The sequence below is a fragment of the Ornithorhynchus anatinus genome, chromosome X5 (genome assembly GCF_004115215.2).
Source record: "Ornithorhynchus anatinus isolate Pmale09 chromosome X5, mOrnAna1.pri.v4, whole genome shotgun sequence".
In the NCBI taxonomy this organism is placed as follows: domain Eukaryota; kingdom Metazoa; phylum Chordata; class Mammalia; order Monotremata; family Ornithorhynchidae; genus Ornithorhynchus; species Ornithorhynchus anatinus.
This window is the reverse complement of record NC_041753.1, coordinates 24164302-24185098: the sequence shown is the minus strand read 5'-3', so window position 1 is coordinate 24185098 and position 20797 is coordinate 24164302. Positions and strand designations below refer to the sequence as shown.

General features: G+C 61.6%; 3 protein-coding genes across 4 annotated transcripts; 1 reads left to right on the top strand and 2 right to left on the bottom strand.

Annotated features, from left to right (window-relative positions):
• Positions 1–261: 261 nt before the first annotated feature.
• On the top strand, positions 262–7291 carry RNF39 (ring finger protein 39). Its single transcript, XM_029054888.1, has 4 exons — positions 262–630; positions 3886–3908; positions 4007–4098; positions 6299–7291. Exons 1-4 carry the CDS (start codon positions 277–279, stop codon positions 6847–6849), a joined length of 1020 nt encoding a protein of 339 aa, XP_028910721.1. The 5' UTR covers positions 262–276; the 3' UTR covers positions 6850–7291.
• A 1211-nt stretch (positions 7292–8502) lies between these two features.
• Positions 8503–11413, bottom strand: PPP1R11 (protein phosphatase 1 regulatory inhibitor subunit 11). Of its 2 annotated transcripts, XM_029054910.1 has the most exons (4): positions 10991–11112; positions 9890–9946; positions 9652–9760; positions 8503–8810 (listed from the first exon to the last, which is right to left on the bottom strand). In XM_029054910.1, the coding sequence occupies exons 2-4, from the start codon at positions 9899–9901 to the stop codon at positions 8605–8607; spliced, it is 327 nt and encodes a 108-aa protein (XP_028910743.1). In that variant the 5' UTR covers positions 9902–9946; positions 10991–11112; the 3' UTR covers positions 8503–8604. The 2 variants fall into 2 exon arrangements, with proteins under 2 accessions (XP_028910743.1, XP_028910742.1); XM_029054909.2 differs by lacking the exons at positions 9890–9946; positions 10991–11112 and adding an exon at positions 11149–11413.
• Positions 11414–13115: 1702 nt separating this feature from the next.
• On the bottom strand, positions 13116–20718 carry POLR1H (RNA polymerase I subunit H). The gene is made up of 5 exons (XM_029054912.2): positions 20539–20718; positions 17365–17525; positions 17066–17169; positions 15840–15949; positions 13116–13374 (listed from the first exon to the last, which is right to left on the bottom strand). Exons 2-5 carry the CDS (start codon positions 17501–17503, stop codon positions 13350–13352), a joined length of 378 nt encoding a protein of 125 aa, XP_028910745.1. The 5' UTR covers positions 17504–17525; positions 20539–20718; the 3' UTR covers positions 13116–13349.
• Positions 20719–20797: the final 79 nt, after the last annotated feature.

Below are 20797 nucleotides of genomic sequence, written 5' to 3'. Positions count from 1 at the left end.
TCCCCATAAAAGCCGCGCGCGCGCGGGGCCCGGCGACCTCCGCCTCCGCGCACAGGCGCACACGCACCCCTGCGCCCGTCCGCCCTCCCTCCCTCCTTCCCGCCCGCCCGCCCGCGCCTGCGCAGTCCGGGGCCGAAGCCGGAGCCGAGGGAAAGCGCCAAGGGAGAGCGGTCGCGCAGGGCGGCGGGCCGAGAGGCCCGGGGTGGTCCCGGCGCCCCCTGCGGGCCGGGGCCGGGGGGGCAAGGGGGGCCGGGGGGCCGGGGGGGCCGGGGCGCCATGGACCGGGCGGAGCTGGGCAAGGGGCTGGTGGCCCAGCTGGAGCGGCTGTCCACCTGCCCGCTCTGCGGCGCGGCCTTCCAGGACCCGGTGCTGCTGGACTGCGACCACAGCTTCTGCCGCCGCTGCGTCGGCCGCTGGTGGGACGGTCAGGCCCGGGCCGGCGCGGGGCTCAGCTGCCCCGGCTGCGGCCACCTCTGCCCCCGCCGCAGCCTCCGCACCAACGTGCGTCTGGCCGTGGAGGTGCGCATCAGCCGCGGGCTGCGGGACCGGCTGGGGGACGCGGGGAGCCGGGCCGGGCGCCGCCGCGGGGGCCGCATCCCCACCATGGGCTCGCAGGACCCCCAGGGAGAGGTGAGGAGGCGCGCGGAGACGGGGACGGGGACGGGGACCGGGACTGCCACGGGGACGGAGGGAGCCCGGGGGTTCCGGCGGGGGGCTCGGGCCGGGGTCCCGGGCGGGGAGCCGGACCCCGGCGGTGGGGGGCGGGGCCGGGCTCCCGGCTGGCTGACGGGGACCGGGTCGACCGAGCCTCGCGGGGGCGGGCGGGCGGGTGGCCGTGTGCCTGTGTCTGTGTTGGGGGATACGGCTGGACCCCCCCCCCCTCCCGGGCAGCTCCCCGAGGGCCGTGGATGAGAACACCCCCCCCCCCCCCCGGGCACGGGGCGCCGGGTCAGGCCCGTCCGGCCGTCGGGGGCGTTGACGGTCACTCGGTCAGCCGGTCGGTCATTCCGTCGAGTGTATTGAGCGCTCCCCGTTGGCCGAGCGCTTGGGAGAGGACCAGGGAACGGAGCGCGAGCTCCCAGTCGAGAGGGGGAGACGGACGTTAAAATCCACGACGGATGGACCCCCCCCACCCCCCGAGTGTGAAACGAGGTGGGAGGGGGAGAGCTAAAGACGAGAGGCCTGCGGCCGAGGGCGGGACGCCCGGGTCCTGCCCCCGATTCCCGGGCTCCCGGTCCCCCGCCCCGGGGCCGGGCGCCTCTCTCTCCTCTCCCCCTCCCCCTCCCCTCCCCTGCCAGCCTCCGCCTCCCCCGGCCCAGTCTCGTTTCCGCCCTTTGAAGCTCTCCACGGGGCTAATTAGTCTCGTTGCAATTACGGTAACGAGACTAATCGGTCCCGGGGCAGAGCCGGCCCCCAGCAGCCTCGCCCCCCACCCCTGCCCTGGCGTGGCACGGAAATGCCAGGGAGCGCGGTCACCGTGGCCCCGGGCCCCGCGGCCGGAATGGCCCGGGCGAAGGACTCTTCTACCCCAGAGGCGGCAGCGGCAGCCCCGTGCCTGTGTGAGTCTGTGGGTGTCGGGGGTTGTCCCTTCCCCCTCCTGCCGCGGCCCACACCACCGATCCCCTCGTCGATCGGTGCCGTTCACTGGGTGCAGAGCCCCGGGAGAGACCGGGGTGACGGAGTCGGTAGACGCGTCCGCTGCCCAGGAGGAGCTTTCGGGCCGGAGGGCCGTACGGACGTTAATGGAGACGGGGGATGTGGACGTGGGGCCGAGGGAGGGGTGCGAATCCAAGGGTGACGAGGGAGAAGAGGAAGTGAGGGCTTGGTCGGGGAAGGCCTCTTGGAGAAGTTGGGGAGCGGGGGGTAGCCAAAGCGGGGAGAGGGAGGGCCGGGGGCGGTCCTCCGCCTCAAAGCGGGGCAGGACGGAGAGGAGCGACGCAGTGGGTCGCCGTTGAGGCCGGGGTCCCGCCCGTGCCTTTCCCCCCACCTTCGGTTCAGATTCCCGGGCCGGGGGCTATCCGCTAGGCTGGACTCCCTTCTTCCTTCAGACTCCCTCACTGAGGAGCAACTGGGCTGTTCTACTTTGGTGTGGGGAGCCTCCCCCACCCCGAACCAGCTGTCCTCGTGGACTCCGGGGCTCTAGGCTGGAGTGTTTGGGGAGGAAGATGGGGGAAAGCTTTCCCTCTCCCGCCTTCCCACCCCCACCCCCATCCTTGGTTGCAGAGCAGCCTCCCCGGTCCAGGGCCTTGCTTGCTGGCGGGGGCCGGCGGCGCCTCTCCCCAGAGCCCCGGGGGCCGAGGGGGTCAGGAGGGAGTTCAGAAGGAGCTGTTCTCACCCCCCCCCACCCACCGCACACACCCCAGCACCACGTCCACACACCTCTCTCAGCGCTTAGTACGGTGCCTGGCACATAGTAAGCGTTTAACAAATCCCATAATCCTTGTTCTTCCCTCTGCCTCCCCAGATCTCTTTTTAAGTATTTAAGCACTTACTACGTGACAGGCCCTGCGCTAGATGCTGTGCTAGATACACTCGGATCAGGTCGAACACAGTCTCTTTCCCACGTGGGGCTCCGTCTTCATCCCCGTTTTATAGATGAGGTAACTGAGGCACAGAGAACCGAAGTGGTTTGGCCGAGATCACGGAGCAGACGGGTGGCGGAGCCGAATCAAAACCCGGGTCCTTCTGACTCCCAGGCCCGTGCACTCAGTCAGGCTGCTTTCCGTGGTGCGGTGTGACTTGAGGGTTCTCAGTGTGGAGGAGGGGAGTGGTGACCCATCCCTCGGCCGGTCACCTCCACCCCCATCTCCAGGCCTCCCCCGGCGCCTGGGGACTTTTAACTCCAGCGTCCCCGGTTCCTCCTGAAGACCCACCCAGTGGGGTCAGCCGGGGCCAGCTCCACCCCGGACTCGGCTGCACCTCAAGCTTTTCTTCTGACTGGCGGGAAGGGAGGGTACCCCATAAACGCTGTAGAGTTTTTATGGAGAGGGGGGAAGCCGCTTTGATGGTGGGGCAGGGGAGCAGGGGAGCCGGCCCTCACGGTGGGTCCAGCCGGAAACCCGGCGCTGACCTCTCCCAGGTGGCCGGGTGGTGGGGGTGGAGAGGAGGGAGATTGCGTTTCCCGGGTTTCGGAGCCTGGGAGGCGGCCCGGAGGGAGGGAAGACTCGACGGTGAGGAGCCCGGGGGCAGGAAGAGTTAGGGTAGGGGGTCCACCAGGAACGGGGGCAAGGGTGGGCGTCGGGGAGGAAAATTCAGTCCGAGCAGTGGAGGCAGCAGAGTGTTAGAGTGAGGTGGAAGGGGGTGAAGTTCGAGGGGGCAGAGCTGTAGGAACTAGGTAGGGGCGAGGGGCCGGCGGGGAGACAGATGAGAGGGGCAGGGTGCGGGGCTGGGAGTCTGGCAGTGAGGAGCAGGGCCAGGGAGCTTGGGTCGGCATGAGGACGCAGACAGTTTAACAGTGGCTGGCACATAGTAGGCGCTCAACAAATACCGTGATTATTATTTAACCAGGGGGGTGGGGCGGGTTGGGAAGGGGTCTCTGCCCCGGGTCCCTTCAGCTCTCGCCCGACCCCAGAACGCATCCCCCCCACCCCGCGGCCCTGGTCTCCTCTGGGGCTGCTGCTGCTGGGGGGCCCTGCGGGGCTGGGGAGGGGTCTGAGGGCCAGGAGGGAGGGAGGGAGAAGAAGTGTGACCTTCGACTTGGGGGCTCCCAGGGCATCTTCTGCCCCGGGTGCACCTGAGCTTGGATATGAGGGGGAGTCCCAGGGGAAGAGGGCAGAGGCTGGACTGTGGGGGGATGCTTGGAGGTCCAGAAACTCACCCTCACCCCTCTCTCTCTCTCTCTCTCTCTCTCTCTCTCTCTCTCTCTCTTTCTCTCTCGCCCCTCAGGATGTCCGGAAGACATGGAGGAGGTGAGTCTAGCTCCATCCAGGTGGGACCACTGGAGGGAGGGACCACTGTACTCATCTGACCCCCTGTCTCCTGGTCTTTGCTCCGCACCACCACCCAGGTTCGAGATAACCAAGCCCAAGCCCGTGGAATCGGATGATGAGACGACCGAGGACTATCCCGTAGCCAAGAACATGCTTCACAGGTTGTCAGGTGAGGGGACACACACACACACACACACACACGCGCGCGCGCACGCTCGCCAATTCCACACAGCAGGAGACGGGGGCATTCAGGTTCCAGACGAGAATCCATCTTACTCGGGCCTCCTGTGCCGCCCTGCCGGTTCTCCCCGCCCCCCCGGGGCTCCCCAAGTCTCTCCCCTCCTTCCCCCCTCCCGGGAGCCAGCCGATTCTGTCCCATGGCGCTCTGCTTCCAGGGTTGGAGAGGCCAAGGCGAAGTCTCTCTGGATCTAGTGAGTCTCTGAGCTCGGAGGCGTCCCTTCGGTGTTCGCATGCTCCATCTCTAGGGTCTGGCTCCTCCCCAGAGTCATCTGCGTCTCAGCCCCGCTGCCCCCCTCCTCTCCTTGCTCTTTCTGTCCCCTTCCCCCCCCCCCCCCATTTCCAAGCTGGCTCGGTCCCTTCTCTCCCTCCTCTTCCTCACAGGCCCTCCTCTGCTGGGTCACGGCCACGGGCTCCGCCCTCCACCTCGAGTTTCTGTTGGGTGTGGGGCGGGAAGGGAGGGAGGGTTATTCCGGAGTCGGCCGCAGCTCTAAGACATCCTTCCCTGATCCCGCGGCTCCACCCCGGCCCGGGCTGCCGTCTGGTATCGGTCTTGCTCTCGGCCCCGTTGGCCTCTCACGCCCTCCCTGGCTCCGGAGCTGGCAGCTTCCGCCTGTTTTTCCCCATCCCTTCCTGCTGTTCCCGCCCTGGGGGCCTCGAACTGCCCGCCCTACTTCCCCAGCCCCCACACCTGCACCCCACTTCCCCGGCCTTTCGCCCTGTCCCTTCCTTGGCCGCGCCGCCTGCGTTCCCCTCAACCTACCCGCGCCTCGCCGTCCGGTTCCGGCCGGTCCCCTTCCTGTCTGCTCTCAGCCACGGTCCTCTGCGCACCTCCCCGGGCACAAGTTAGCAATTCCCGTCGTCCTCTCCCCAAGCTGCCCGCCCGGACCTCCAGCCATCTTTCTCCTCCCCCGGGCAGTGGGAGGAGTCCTGGTATTTACTGAGCACCCACTGGGAGCCGTGCGCTCTACTGAGCTCCGATTCTCCCTCCCGTGTAGACTGGGAGCCCCATGTGGGACCCGATCGTCTTGTATCCACCCCAGCGCTTAGTACAGTGCTTGATGCAGAGTAAGCACTTAACAGGTACCACGGTTATTAGGTGCCTGGGGAAGCACCACGGAAGGACGAGACACGGTCCCTGCCCACGGGGAGCTTCCACTCCAACGAGCCCAGGAAAGGGTCCGACTCTCGCCAGAGCTTTGGGCTCCGGCCTGCCGGTCTGTGACCGAGGAGGCTCCGGAGGATCTGCGATCAGATAAGACCCTCTCCCCGCTGCCCCCTACCCGGCCCACGACCCGTGAACCGGGACCGGGCCAGGACTGGATTGGTTGATTATCTATTGGGTTTATGAACTTTTGATTCATAACTTTGATTCATAACCAAGCACTGGGGTAGATATACCAAGCGGATCAGCGTAAGTCCCGGCCCACCCGGGGCTCCCAGTCTGAGGGGGGGAGGGCAGGCATCTTGGGTATCTAGGCAGTAAGCTCGCTGTGGGCAGGAAATGCTTCTATCAACTTGCATTGAACTCTCCCAAGTCTTTAGTCCGGTGCTCTGCATGCAGTAAGTGCTCAATAAATACCCGGTTAGCCCCATTTTGCAGGTGAGGAAACCGAGGCCCAGAGGGCCCAAGTGACTTGACATAGGTTACATATCAGGCTAGTGGCAAAGCTGGGGTTAGAACTCAGGCTCCCGTCTCCCAGCCCATGTTCTCGCCACTGACCTACTGTGTCTGGGAACGAATTCCCCAGGAGAGCCGTGTGGCCTAGGGGATAAAGCCCGGGCCCGGGACCCAGAGTGTCTGATCCCAGCTCTGCCCCTTTCCTGTCTTGGGATCTCAGGCAAGTCACTTGTCTGGGCCTCAGTTTCCTCAATTGCAAAATCTGATTTGGTGGTGGGCCCCACTGTGGGACAGGGACTGTGTTCGGCCCGTTAAACTCTTACCTGCGCAGAAGGGTCCTTGACACGGGGTAAGTGCTTAACGAACGCCAAAGAAAAAGGGCGCTCTGGACTGTCCGGATCGAAATCCCAGCAGCTCCCAGTTCTCCCCCGCATCCCCACCCCCCTGCGCCGGCGGGATCCCACCTCTAACCTCACCCGCTTCCTCTCCTCCTCTCTCCCCTCTGCTTTAGTGGACCTGACTCTGGACCCCGCCACGGCCCACCGTTGCCTGCTCCTCTCCCCGGATCGCCGTAGCGTGCGTCTAGGGGACCCCGGCGTCCCGGCCCCAGCGGACGGCCCCCGGCGTTTCGACCAGCTGCTGGGCGTTTTGGCGGCACAGGGCTTCGAGGGCGGCCGGCACTGCTGGGAGGTGGAGACGGTGGCCGAGCCGGGCGAGGGCGAGGACGAGGGCGGGCGCTACGCCCTGGGGGCGGCGGGTGAGTCGGTGCGGCGCAAAGGCCGTGTGGGTCTGTGTCCGGCCAGCGGGGTGTGGGCGGTGGAGCGGAGCGGGGGGCGGCTGTGGGCCCTGACGGCCCCCGAGGCCACGCCGCTGCAGGGGCGGCCGCGCCGGATCCGAGTGGACGTGGACTGGGAGCGCGGCCGCGTGGCCTTCTACGACGGCCTCTCGCTCGACCTGCTGTACGCCTTCCAGGGGCCCGGCCCCTTCGGTGAGAGGGTCTTCCCCTTCTTCTGCACGCTCGACCCCCACACCCCGCTCCGTCTGGTGCCCACCGAGGGCTGAGAGGGGCCGAGCCTCCGACGCCTGGTTTCGGGACGGGATCTACACCCGCTATCCCCGCCACCGGACCCAGTGGCCCGCCCCCCCCCACCTCGGTTCTGCCCAAGGCCCGGGATCAGCCTCGTGCCCCGCGGCCACCTCTCGAGGGCCTCCCGGCCGTGGCGGCCCAGGCCCCGCAGCGGCTTCTCCTCGGGAGGACGGCCCCGTGGCCTTCTTCCTCATCCCGCCCCGTTAATTGACCTCCCCAGAACCCCTCCTCGATCCCCGCTTCGGCCGAGGGCCTCGCCGTCCTCCCCCCGCCCCCCGCTATCCCACCCCACGGTGCCCCCGCCACCCCTCGCCCCCTCTCGCCCGCAGGGCATGTACAGACCCCATATTTAACAGATTTTAGTTTGTGTCGGGTTATTTATTAGAGCGGCTGTGACAATAAAATGAAATCTCAGCAGTGGAGGCCACGCAGTTGGGTGGGGGGGAGGGGACGGTGGGGGGCGGGGGGGAGAGCAGGGTAAGGGGGGCGGGGGAGGACCTGAGGGTTCACGCTGGCGTTGCCCTCCTCCGACCCAGTGGCCGGGCCGCGGATGGCGTTGGAAGAGGGGCACCGGGGCGGACCACCTTCTCCCCTTAGTCCCTGGCCTGCACTAGTTCCTGGGACCTCACCCCTTCCCGGAACCCCGGTGTCCTGCCACCTACTCTCCTCTCCCTGGCATTCTGCCTCCTGCTCTCCCCTCCTGGAACCCTGGTATCCTGCCTCCCCCGCCCCCTCCACTCTCCCATCTGAGAAGCTTGGCATTCTCCCCCCCCACCCCCGCACCTCGCCCACTGTGGTTGGACTGCCACGGAGGACGCCAGGAGGACGGCCCCCGGGGTACCCAGCGAGAGCCCAGGTCAGGCAGCTGGGTGGGATGCCGCGGGGCCCGGCCTCTCCACCCACGGCCGGGTCTTCGGAGAGGGGGCGGGGAAGGGGCCACCGCTTGGGCTTGGGGCCCAGGCCTGTCTTTATTTCCCTTTTGGGGGTAGACAGAGGAGGCGCCGGGGCAGAGTGGGTGAATAAATAGATAAATTAAATCTGAGGGAAGATAATCCTTTGGTTAAGGCATTCGGAGCCCTGTGGGCAGAGCAGAGCGAGGGAAGGAAGCGGGGAGGAGCCGCTGGGGCCTGGACTCCCGGGTGGGCCGGAGGTCAGGCGGCGACGGCTGCGGGGAGGGGACCTGGGGTTCCGGACACCGGGCTCCTCGGAGGCAAACGGGGTTTGGCAGTGAGCGGAAAGGGCTGAGGGGGCGGAGGGACGAGGGGGCACGTGGAGGGGGACGGGCAGGACGCCGGAACAGGGGCGGAGGAAGAGGGCCGGTGCCCAGAAGCCCAAAGGGTTTGGCAGTGAAGGGAGCGGGCCGGGCCGGATGCACAAATCCTTCACCTGGGGCCGATGCCGGAGGGGGAGGGGGAGTTCACGGGGCGGCCCCCCGGCCCCTGGGAGGACGGGTGGGACGGAGGGAGGAGGGGCCGGGGGGCTGGCCTTCTCAGTTAGCAGCCAAGGCGGTTCCCCTGATCCCCTCCCGCTTCTCCTGCCCCCGCTCCCCTCCCCCCGCGCCCTGCACGCTGACAGGGAGCCCGGGGTGGGGAGAGGGTGTGAGAGAGGGGCGGTACTGGGGGGAAAGGTAGTGGGGATAGGGCTTTAATTCCAAAGAAGCCACATACACAAACACATTCAAGGCCGAATACACACGACGACACGGCCGAGGCTCGCCGGGACGCCGGGACTCAGTGCTGCATGGGCCCCGACGGGGGCTGCTGGGGGCCGGGAGGCTGCGGGGTGGCGGGGGGCACCTCGGGGGAGGCGTGGCGCCGGGGCTGCCCCTTGCGGTGTCCCCGGACGCAGTGCGCGTGGCCGCAGCCCTCGTCGTCCTCATCTTCGCTCTCCGTGGAGCTCTCGCCGAATGCCCGGGGCTTCTCATAGATACAACAGCCTGGGGGACGGGAACGGGGGACGGAGGATGGAGACGGGGGGGACGGGACAAAAGGCTTCCTCGGACCCAGCTCTCACTCTGCAGCCCGGCCCTCATTAGCCCGGGCCCTCCCCACCGCTCCTCTCCCCAGACCCTCCTCGGCTCTCTCGTGATTATCTGAAATGGTAATCGTGGTGCTGGTGAAGCGCTTACTAGGCGCCAAGCACCCAACTGAGCGTTGATGTAGGTACGAGATAATCAGGCTCCACATGGGGTTTACATCTAAGGAGGATTCGATCTAAGGTGGTTGAAAAACAATGTATCGATTGAAATTTAATTTATATTAATCTCTGGCTCCCTCTCTAGACTGTAAACTCTTATTTTTAGGGTATTTGTTAAGAGCTTACTACGTACCAGGCCCCGTACTAAGCGCCGGGGTAGGTACCAGTTAATCGGGTCGGACGCAGTCCGAGTCCCGTGTGGGGCGCCCGGTCTCCATCCCCATTTTTCAGATGAGGGAACCGAGGAACAGAGGAGCGAAGTGATCTGACCCAGGTCCCACGGCAGGCAAGCGGTAGAGTCGGGATTAGAACCCAGGTCCTCTGACTCGGGCTCTTTCCCCTCGGCCACGCCGCTTCTCCAACGGGCAGGGTCTACCAACTTCATACCGTACTCCCCCCAGCGCTCGGTTCGGTGCTTCGCGAAGGGTAAGTGCTCGATAAATACCGCCGATTAGATCTCGAGGAGTGGAGGTGGGGTGGGGGCGGTGAGGGGAGGAAGGACAGACCCCAGAGGACCAGAGCTGAGACCGCCCCGGGGGGGGGGGGGTTCTCCAGGAGGCAGCAGCCGGACACACACTCACATTTTGACGACCTGCGTCCTAAGTGTTCATTGTCCACCGTATCACTCGACCATTCCACCTTCTTGTCCGGCTTCCTTTTACGCAGTTTGATTGTGAGGCTTCGATTCTCCTGGGGGGCGGGGGAGGGGGGCGGGGGGGGGCGGGAGGCACGGAATTGGAGATGAAAGGGGGTGAGTGTCCCGTGTTCTAGTACCTCCTTCCCCATGGCCTCCCCCCTCCCCCGTTCCTTCCTATCTACCTGATCTTCCATGGTTGTAGGAACAGTATTTATCAAGAACTTGCTCTTTACAGAGCCCTGTTATAAGCGGGGTGGGGGGGGGGGCGTTAGTCGGGGGGGCTCACAGGCTAAAGATAAAAAGGGGGGGAGAAGACTGGCAATAAACACACAGGAAGAGATGACACTAAAACAACCAAGGCAAACGAAAAGCAGGCGGGTGCTGTGGCTGGAGGGGCATAACTTCAGGCTCCTCGTGGGTCAGCCCTGTGCCGCAGGTTCATTCATTCATTCGATCGGATTTATCGAGCCCTTACTGTGTGCAGGGCACTGTACTAAGCGCTTGGAAAGTACGATTCGGCAACAGAGCGAGGCAATCCCTACCCAACAATGGACTCACAGTCCAGAAGGGGGGAGACAGACATCAAAACGAGTAAACAGGCATCGATAGCGTCAATATAGATCAAGAGAATTTTAGATCGATACACATCGTTCATAAAATGAATAGAAGAACAGATACGCACACATATACACAAGGGCTGTGGGGAGGGGGTGGAGCAGAGGGAGGGAGTCGGGGCGATGGGGGGGGAGCAGAGGATAAGGGGGGGCTCAGTCCGGGAAGGCCTCCTGGAGGAGGTGAGCTCTCAGTAGGGCTTCGAAGGGGGGAAGAGAGTTAGCTTGGCGGACTTGGGGAAGGGGAGGGGGCGTTCCAGGCTAGAGGCAGGACGTGGGCCAGGGGTCGACGGCGGGACAGGCGAGGAGGAGGCCCAGGGAGGAGGTTATTGGCACCGGTGGATAGGAGTGGGCGGGCTGGGAGAGAAGGGAGGAGAGAAGGGAGGCGAGGTGGGAGGGGGGCCAGGGGATGGACAGTTTCCTCATCTGTAAAATGGGGATGGAAACCGGGAACCCTGCGGGACAGGGACTGTGTCCAACCTGATGACCTGGATCTACCCCGGGGCCTGGCGCTCGGAAGCGCCTAAAAGATACCACGGTTATTATTATCATCATCGGATACAAGATCATCAGAGCCCACGCGAGGCTCGGTCTACGTAGGAGGGAGCACAGTTTTTGAGTCCCCATTATGCAGACGAGGGAACCGAGGCCCGGCGAAGGGAAGTGACTCGCCCAAGGTCACCCGGCAGGCCAGCGGCGGAGTCGGATCTGGAAGCCGGGTCCGTTGGCTCCCCAGCCGGGGCTCCTTCCGTTAGGCCGCCCTAATCCCGACTGTCGTTCCCTCCTCCCCGCATTCCCTCCTCCGGATGCCCCCCGGCTCCGGCGCTCACAGGTTCCGTTGTCACGGTAACCGTCGTCTCGGTGACGGTCTCGCTCAGCCCGGCCGGGGCCTCGGCCATGGCGCTCCCCTGGAGGTGGGGGAGCCGGGAGAGGAGCTGTCGCTCTCGGTGCCGCGGCGCGCCGCCTCTCCAGCCGATCGGCCGACGGCCGCCGCCGCCTCCGGGCCGGGTCCTCCCCCTCGGCCCGCGGCCGTTTCCGGACGAGCCCCGAGCCCAAAGGAGAAGCTTCCCTAACTGCGGGCGGCCATGCCACGCCACGGCGCAAGCGCGGACTGGGGCAGGCCTAACCGCTTCCGCCGTAAAGCCCTATTACGCAGGCGCGGGGGCGGGGGCGGGGCGCGCGGTGGGGGCCGAGGCCGCTCGGGCGCCTCACGGCCCGCCGGCCGCCGCTCGGACGGGTGAGGTTGAAGAAGGGACGGCCGATAATAACCATCCCCAATTTTACAGAGGAGGCAACTGAGGCACAGAGAAGCCAGGTGATTCGCCCAACTTCCCACAACAGGCATGTGGCAGAGCCGGGATTAAAGCAGCGTGGCTCGGTGGAAAGAGCCCGGGCTGGGGAGTCGGAGGTCCATTCATTCATTCATTCATTCATTCAATCGTATTTATTGAGCGCTTACTATGTGCAGAGCACTGGACTAAGCGCTTGGAATGGACAAATCGGCAACAGAGAGAGAGACAGTCCCTGCCCATTGACGGGCGCACAGTCGAATCGGGGGAGACGGACAAAAACAATAGCAATAAGTAGAATCAAGGGGATGTACAGCTCATTAACAAAATAAATAGGGTAATAAAAATATATATGCAATTGAGTGGACGAGTGCAGTGCTGAGGGGAAGGGAGAGGGGGAGGAGCAGAGGGAAAGGGGGGGAAAGGGGGCTTAGCTGAGGGGAGGTGAAGAGGGGGGTCAGAGGGGGAGCAGAGGAAAAAGGGGAAGCTCAGTCTGGGAAGGCCTCTTGGAAGAGGTGAGCTCTAAGTAGGTCACGGGTTCAAATCCCCGCCCCCCCCTTGTCAGCTGGGTGACTGTGGGCAAGTCACTTCACTTCTCAGTGCCTCGGTGACCTCATCTGGAAAATGGGGATTAAGACTGTGAGCCTCACGTGGGACAACCTGATTATCCTGTATCTACCCCAGCGCTTACAACAGTGCTCTGCATATAGTAAGCGCTTAAATACCAACATTATTATCGTTATTATAACCTTCCACTCTGCCATCCCAAACGGCATCCTCCTAGACCGAAAGCTCGTTTTTTGACAGAAAATGTATAATTGTGGTATTTGTTAAGCGCTTACTACATGCCAAGCACCATTCTAAGCGCTGGGGTGGATACAGAGTAATCAGGCCGTCCCACGTGGGGCTCACACTTTTAATCCCCATTTTACAGATGAGGTAAATGAGGCACAGAGAAGTGAAGTGACTTGCCCAGGGTCACGCAGCTGGCCAACGGCAGAGCCGGAATTAGAACTCATAACCTACCGGACTCCCGAGCCCGGGCTCTTTCCACCGGGCCACGTGTCTTTAGGGCTTACCACGTGTCAAACACCGTTCTGGGCGCCGAGGTACGTACGGGTGAATTATGGCCCGCTCGGGGCTCACAGTCGAAGTAAGAGGGAGAGCAGGTATTTAATACAGCTGAGGAAACCCGAGGCGCAGAGAAGTTAAATGACTTGCCCGGGATCGCGCAGCAGGCCATCGAAAGAGCTGGCATCGGAACCCAGGTCCTCTGGCTCCCAGGCCCGCGCTCTTTCCACCAGGCCACGTTCCTTCTCGTTGTGGGCAGGGAACGTGTCTACCAACTCTGCTGTACTGGACTCAACCAAGTGCTTAGTACGGCGCTTTGCACCTGGTAAGTGCTCAGTGAATACCGATGACAACGTCCCTCTCTCCCCAGTCTACGGCTCTCACCCCACGGACCCAGGCTCCAGCCCCTTGGGTTCAATTCACACCCAAGACTCCGGTAGATAAAAGTGCATTTTAATAGGGACACCCCTCAGAAAGGGTTGGGGAGAGCAAGGAAGAAAGATTCTGACCCCCACGGGGGGCACACGAGGTGGGAGGCTGCTTCCAGCAAATGGGGGTTCCACATCACAGCTTCTGAGGGAAGGGGACCCCGCTCGGCTGAGGCGGAGATTGGGGCGGGGAATCTGGGACCGTATGGAAACAGGAGGGTTAGATTAGCGGCACTCCTCCGCTCACGAATCTTCTTTCTCCTGGAACCTAAAGGGGAAGAAAAACCCATTGTAAGCTCGTTACGGGTAGGGAAGGTGTCTGTGCGTTTTTTGTACTGTACCCTCCCGAGTGCTTAGAACAGTGCTCTGCACAGAGTAAGTGCTCAATAAATACCACTGGCTGGGGTTAGGAGAAGAGGCTGTGAGAAGGCGAGGGCCAGAGAAGGATGAAAGAACTCAGTGTGTTCAGCGTGGAGTGGAGAAGACTGAGTAACAACAATAATAACGATAATAGCAGTAATTATGGTATTTGTTAAGCGCTTACTGTGTGTCAAGCAGAGATCTAAGCGCTGGGCAGATACAAGTTAATCAGGTCGGACAGAGTCCTTGTCCCACATGGGGCTCGCAGTCTAAGTAGGCGGGAGAACCGGTACTGACTCCCCAATTTTACAGATGAGGGAACTGAAGCACGGAGAAGTGAAGTGACTTGCCCAGGGTCATGCAGCAGACAAGTGGAGCTGGGATTAGAACCCAGGTGCCCGGACTCCCAGGCCTGGGCTCTTTCCACTAGGCTACGCGGCTTCCCCAGGGAAGGGCAATTCCTGGAACTGGGGGAGGGAGGGGAGATGAAGTAATATTTTTTACGAGGTCGTTACGCGGAGGACAGTAACCTACTGTTTTCCCTCTCTGTGGGGCTTTGCACAAACAGCAACAAGCTTTAACTAGATTGTGAGCTCACTGTGGACAGGGAACACGCCTACCGCCTCTGTTGCACTGTACCCTCCCAAGCGCTGAGTCCAGTGCTCTGCACACAGTTAAGTGTTCAGTAAATACCACTGATTAACTTGAAACCCCTCGACGGGGTGGGTAGTGAGATAGGTCACCCAATCCACAGCCCTCTTCTCTCAGGCATCTCAGACCAGATAGATTTCACCTCCTGTCTGGTCTCGCATCAGTCAGTAACCATAACAACCTCTCTGATGTTTGTTACGTGCTTACTAGGTACTAAGCACGGTACTAAAAGCAGGGGGGTGGATACAGGATAATCAGATTACTCACAGTCCCGGCATGGGACTCACAGTCTGAAAGAGAGGGAGAACAGGTTTTGAATCCCCGTTTTACCGATGAAGAAACTGAGGCCCAGAGAAGTTAACCGACTTGCTCTAGGTGACCCAGCAAGGCAGGTGGTAGCGTTGGGATTAGAACCCAGGTCCCCCGACTCCCAGACCCAGGCTCTTTCCACTAGGCCACACTGCTTCTCTACCAAATAATGGTAATGATGATTTCAAAGGTACCCAATACCCTTTGTACGCAGAATCCTGTACTACACGCTTGAGACAGTAAAATAGAATTAACGGACAGGATCCCTGTCCTCAAGGTTTACAATCTAGTGCGGGAGACGGATACTTGAAGAAAGTATGGAGACTCGATATGTGACTTTACTCAGCCCCTCTAGATTGTGAATTCCCTGTGGGCGGGGAACGTGCCTGCTGGTTCTGTTGTGGTGTGTTCTCGAGAGCGCTTAGTACAGTGCTCTGCACCTAGTAAGCGCTCTCTCTCTCTCTATATATATAAGGGGTCTGTAGAGGAGAGACGTCCTGCCCGAGTGCAGAGGACCTGGGTTCTAATCCCACCTTTGCCACTTGTCTACTGTGTGATTTGGGGCTAGTCACTTCACTTCTCTGTTGCTTCAGTGTCCTCACCTGCAAAAATGGGGATTCAATCCCTCTTCTCCCTCGTGCTCGGACAGTCATCTGATGATCCTGGCCCTACCCCAGTAGCCGGTACAATGACTGGCACCAAGTAAGCGGTTAAATACCGATATTATCATCATCATTATCACATTAGGGAGAAAGGTGGAATAATATTGATGTTAATAATATCACTCCCGTGGATTATGTAAAGTGTTATTTTTCCACAATGCCTTTTCATTATCTATCTCATTTCTGTCCTGTCAATATACCTGTGAAGTAGAGAGAGGCTGACATTATCGCCCTTTGACAGATAAGGAGACGGAGGCCCAGGGGGGTGAAGAGGCTCGCTGAGGTCATGATTTCAGGGTGGTTTTTTTTTTGTTTTATGGTATTCGTTAAGCGTCGACGTCACGCACTGTACTGAGCGCTGGGGTACAGATACAAGCTAATCAGGTTGGACACGGTCCCTGTCCCACGTACGGCTCCCAGCCTAAATCGGGGGAGAACGGGTAGGGCCAGTTTTGAGAACCAGGCTTCCAGGGGAGCCCCCCGCCTCCTCACCATCCTCCTCAACTCCCTCCCGCTCAGTAATCAAACAACCCGTGAAATAGTCCCTTTCCCCGGCCAGCCGGGCAGGGAGCGGTAACCCCGGAGCCGGGGGACTGTGGGGGGACGTGGGAGACTGGCCGGGGGGATTGCGGGGGGTGGGCCCGCCCTCGCCACTCGATCTCCTCCGGTGGGCGCCCAGTGGGTTGTCACTTGCTCCTCTTGTGCCTCCCAAGCCCCCACCCTCCCTCGGGGGTGGGGGGGGGTCACTTACCGGCAACGGGTACAGGTGTAGAAAACGGTTTGCCCCTCATCAGCGGAGCGCATCTGGCGGGTGTGGTACGCCATCCCCTCGTGGCCGCAGCGAGGGCAGCGTCGGTCCACCTGGGGGACGCCGGGACCATCACTGAGCGGCTGGCCAGGCGTCCGGGCCCTCCGTCCTGCTGCCCTCCCGGGGCCTCCCAGCCCACCCGACTCCCCCACCCCCTGGACGCCCACTTCCCCGCTGAGAGAAAGGAGGCAGGGAGGTCAGCAAGGGGGCCGATAACAGTAATCAAGACAGGATAGGACGAATGCTTGGATTAACGCGGTAGCAGTCTGGACGGAGAGGAAAGAGTGGATTATAGCGACGCCGCGAAGGTCGAACCGACAGGATCTGGTGCCGGACTGAATACGTAGATTGAAGGAGAGAGACGAGCCGGGGGTGCCAAGGCTACAGGCTTGTGAGACAGGGAGGACGGCGCTGCTGTCTACAGCGATGAGAAAGTCACGGAGAGGACAGGCTTTGGGTGGGAAAATGAGGAGTTCTGTTCTGGAAATAACTGCGGCATCTGTACCGAGCGCCACAGCAAGTGCTGGGATAGAGATGCCTGTGGGGCCCACAGTCGAATTAAGAGGGAGAACGGGGATCAGATCCCCATTTTACAGATGACGGAACTGAGGCAGCGAGAAACGAAGCGACTTGCCCAAGGTTGCAGATGATGCGGCGGTAGAGCCGGGATTAGAAGTAAAGTCCCCTAATTCCCTGGCCCGGACTCTTTCCACTATTATTGTAATAATAATGATGGCATTTGTTAAGCGCTTACTAGGTGCCCAGCACTGATCTAAGCGCTGGGGGGGGGGGGGGAATACAAGGTAATCAGGTTGTCCCACGTGGGGCTTTCAGTCTTAATCCCCATTTTACAGATGAGGGAACTGAGGCACAGAGAAGTTAAATGACTTGCCCAAAGTCACACGGCTGACAAGTGGCGGAGCCGGGGGATTAGAACCCCAAGCCTGTGCTCTTTCCACTGAGCCACGCTGCCTCTCCCGAGCATTTAGAGCTCTGAACACAGGAAGTGCTCAATAAATACCATTGATTGATCGATTCTACCCCAGCACTTAGTACAGTGCTTAAGAAATACCACAGTTTTAACATTAACATTTAAATCCTCCGACCCCCGGGCCCGTGCTCTCTCCGCTGGGCCGCGCTGCCTGTTGCCTCCCGGGTCCCCGACTCACCACGGGCCCCCGCGTCTCGGGAGCCTCCTCCTCCTTGGCCAAGGGTGCCGTGGCCCCCAGCTTGTTGAAGATGACCGTGGTCTCCACCAGCTTCCCTTCGAAATCTGCCGGCAAACCGGTGGTTAGGAGACCAGCAACCCGGACTGGCTCCCATCCTCCTCTGCCCGAGCCGCGAGCCCCCTTCACGGAGGGCACGGACCCGGGCATCCCGTCCTCTGTCTCTCCCCCCGGCCTGCCCCCCAACTCCCCCCCGGCAGGACCCAGCTCCCCGGGGCCGCCCCTCCCCCCGGCCCCCTCACCCCGCACGTCGATGGCGAAGGCGCAGCGGACACAGGTGACCGTGTCCTGGGCCCCAGGGAGGGGCAGGATGGAGCCGCACTCGGGGCAGAAATCCAGGTCCGACAGGAAGCTGGATGCGCTGGTGGTTACGGCGGTCATGGTGAACGAAGCGGGATTGGGGCTGCAAAAGGCAGGCAGGCACAGTACGGGCTCACTGTGGCGGTCCGACCCACTGCATCATCCGTGCCCTGCTTCCCTCCCTCAGTTTCCCCACACTCTACCCCCCCCCCCACCAACCCCCTCCCCGGGGCCACTTCCTCCCTTCCTGCATCTGGCCGGTGGAACACGGTGGGCGGGATCCATGGTGGCCTAGCGGAACGAGCCCAGGCCTGGGAGGCGGGGGACCCAGGTTCTAATCCTGACTCCACTGCTTGTCTGCCGGGTGACCTTGCGCAAGTCACTTGACTGGGCCTCAGTTTCCTCTTCTGTAAAATGGGAATTCGGTACTACTCGCTTCATCTAGACTGTATGCTCGTTATGGGCGGGGAAGGTGTCCACTAATTTTGTTTTGCATTGTGCTTAGTACAGTGCTCTGCACTCTTTCTCCTTCACTGCCCGCCCCCCGCCCACAACCCCAACATCCGCTGTTCCAAACCCCTGCCTCCCCCCTTGAGGCCCCCCTGCTCCCACGCTTCCCCGGGGCCTTCGCCTGTTCCGATGCTCCCGGAGTGTGACGTAATAATCGCCCACGTTTCCCAGCGACCGATGACGTCACTGAGGCCCGGGGGGGGGACGCGCCCGCGCGGCGAGCCGCAGCGCCACCTAGGGCCCGCGCGAGGGAAGAGGCGCGGGATTCCGGCCGCTTCGCTCGCTTTCTTGCTTTTTTCCTTTCTCTTAAAAAACTCTATCCGTTAAGCGCTTTTTAAAAAATTGCGTTTCTTAAGCCCCTTTTCAATTGTATTTAAGGGCTTTTAAAAAATTGCATTCGTTAAGCCCTTTTTAAGTTTGTTAAGCGCTTTGAAAAACTGTGTCTGCTAAGCGCTTTTTAGTGCGTTTCATACATTCGGTCGTACTCATTCAGCGCTTACTCTGTGCAGGGCTCTGTACTAAACGCTTGGGAGAGTACGATGCGATACACAGAAACAATTCCTGCCCGCAACGAGCTCACAGTCTACAGGACTTGGATTTGTTAAGCGCCTACTGTACTAAGCGCTGGGGTAGTTACAAGGTTGGACTTAATCCCCATTTTACAGATGGGGTAACAGGCACAGAGAACTGTTGGAGTTCCTCAAGGGTCAGTTCTTGACCCTCTTCTGTTCTCCATCTACACTCACCCCCTCGGTGAACTCATTCGCTCTCACGGCTTTGACTACCATCTCTACGCAGATGACACGCAGATCTACATCTCCGCCCCTGTCCTCTCCCCCTCCCTTCAGGCTCGCATCTCCTCCCGCCTCCGGGATGTCTCCACCTGGATGTCGGCCCGCCAACTAAAACTCGACATGAGCAAGACTTAGCTCCTCGTCTTCCCTCCCGAGCCCGGTCCTCTACCGGACTTCCCTATCACGGTGGATGGCACGACCATCCTAACCGTCTCTCGGGCCCGCAATCTCGGTGTCATCTTTGACTCGCCTCTCTCGTTCACCCCACACATCCGATCCGTTACCGAGACCTGCCGGTTTCACCTTTACAATATCGCCAAGATCCGCCCTTTCCTCTCCACCCAAACGGCTACCTTACTGCTACGGGCTCTCGTTATATCCCGGCTAGACTACCGTGTCGGCCCTCTCTCTGATCTCCCTTCCTCCTCTCTCGCCCCGCTCCAGTCTATTCTTCACTCCGCTGCCCGGCTCATCTTCCCGCGGAAACGCTCTGGGCCTGTCACTCCCCTTCTTAAACACCTCCAGTGGTTGCCTATCGACCTCCGCTCCAAACAAAAACTCCTCACTCTAGGCTTCAAGGCTCTCCATCACCTTGCCCCTTCCTACCTCTCCTCCCTTCTCTCTTTCTACCGCCCACCCCGCACGCTCCGCTCCTCCGCCGCCCACCTCCTCACCGTCCCTCGGTCTCGCCCATTCCACCGTCGACCCCCGGGCCGCGTCCTCCCACGGTCCCGGAACGCCCTCCCTCCTCACCTCCGCCCAACTGATTCTCTTCCCCTCTTCGAAACCCTACTTAAAACTCACCTCCTCCGAGAGGCCTTCCCAGACTGAGCTCCCCTTCTCCCTCTACTCCCTCTACCACCCCCCCTTCACCTCTCCGCAGCTTAACCCTCTTTTCCCCCCATTTCCCTCTGCTCCTCCCCCTCTCCCTTCCCATCCCCTCAGCACTGTACTCGCCTGTATATATTTACATTACCCTATTTATTTTGTTAATGAACTGTACATCGCCTCGATTCTATTTAGTTGCCATCGGTTTTTACTAGATGTTCTTCCCCTCGACTCTATTTATCGCCATCGTTCTCGTCTGTCCGTCTCCCCCGATCAGACCGTAAGCCCGTCCAACGGCAGGGACCGGCTCTATCTGTTGCCGACTTGTTCATTCCGAGCGCTTAGTACAGTGCTCTGCACATAGTAAGCGCTCAATAAATACTATTGAATGAATGAATTGGCCAGGGTCACACGGCAGGCAAGCGGCGGAGGCGGAATCGGAACCCAGATCTTCCGACTCCCGGGCCGGGACTCTTTCCACCAGGCCTCAGTGCTTCCCTTCCCTCTCTTCCCTCTCCAAGAGGGGTCCACCGTGAGTGCCGCGGACACCAGCAGTGCGCGCCCTCGGGCCCCCGGAGCCCCGGGGCCCGGGACCACATCTCCCAGGGGCCCCCGCGTTCGACTTCCTCCCTCATGGCGTGGCCGCGCCAGGGCTCTCGCACCGTAAAGCATGTAACTCCCAGTACGCGCGATCCACTTCGCTCCCGATGCGCAAGCATTGCACCAAGCGCTGGGGTAGAGGCCGGGCAACCAGGTTGGACGTGGCCCTGGTCCCACACGGGGCTCCCAGCCTTAATCTCCATTTCACAGAGGAGGTAACTGAGGCAGACAGAAACGAAGCGACCTGCTCGAGGACACACAGCGGACAGGTCTTTCTGACAGGCCCGGGCTCTAGCCGCCGGGCAAAGCTACTTCTGCGCTTCCACCGTCCTCCTCACCGGCCCTTCCCCTTTGCCCGCGCCCTGCCCTCATCTTATCGCTTACCTTGCCAGCAGGTCCCCGACTCCCCCTCTCCCCTTACGATTGGCCCACCGGCTCCGAGGCCGCAAGAAAGGAGACTTAGGTGATGCGGCCCCGCCGAACGCTGGGGAACGATGTTCCGCTCCCCTCTCTCGCTCCCAGGATTGGTGGGCGAGAGGCTCGAGGGGCGGGGCCGTGCTGCAAATCCGCCCCGCCAATAAGCGGGCGCAGGGCATCCTGGGAGATGTAGTCTCGGGGAGCGCCGCGCCCGCTTTGCGGGAAG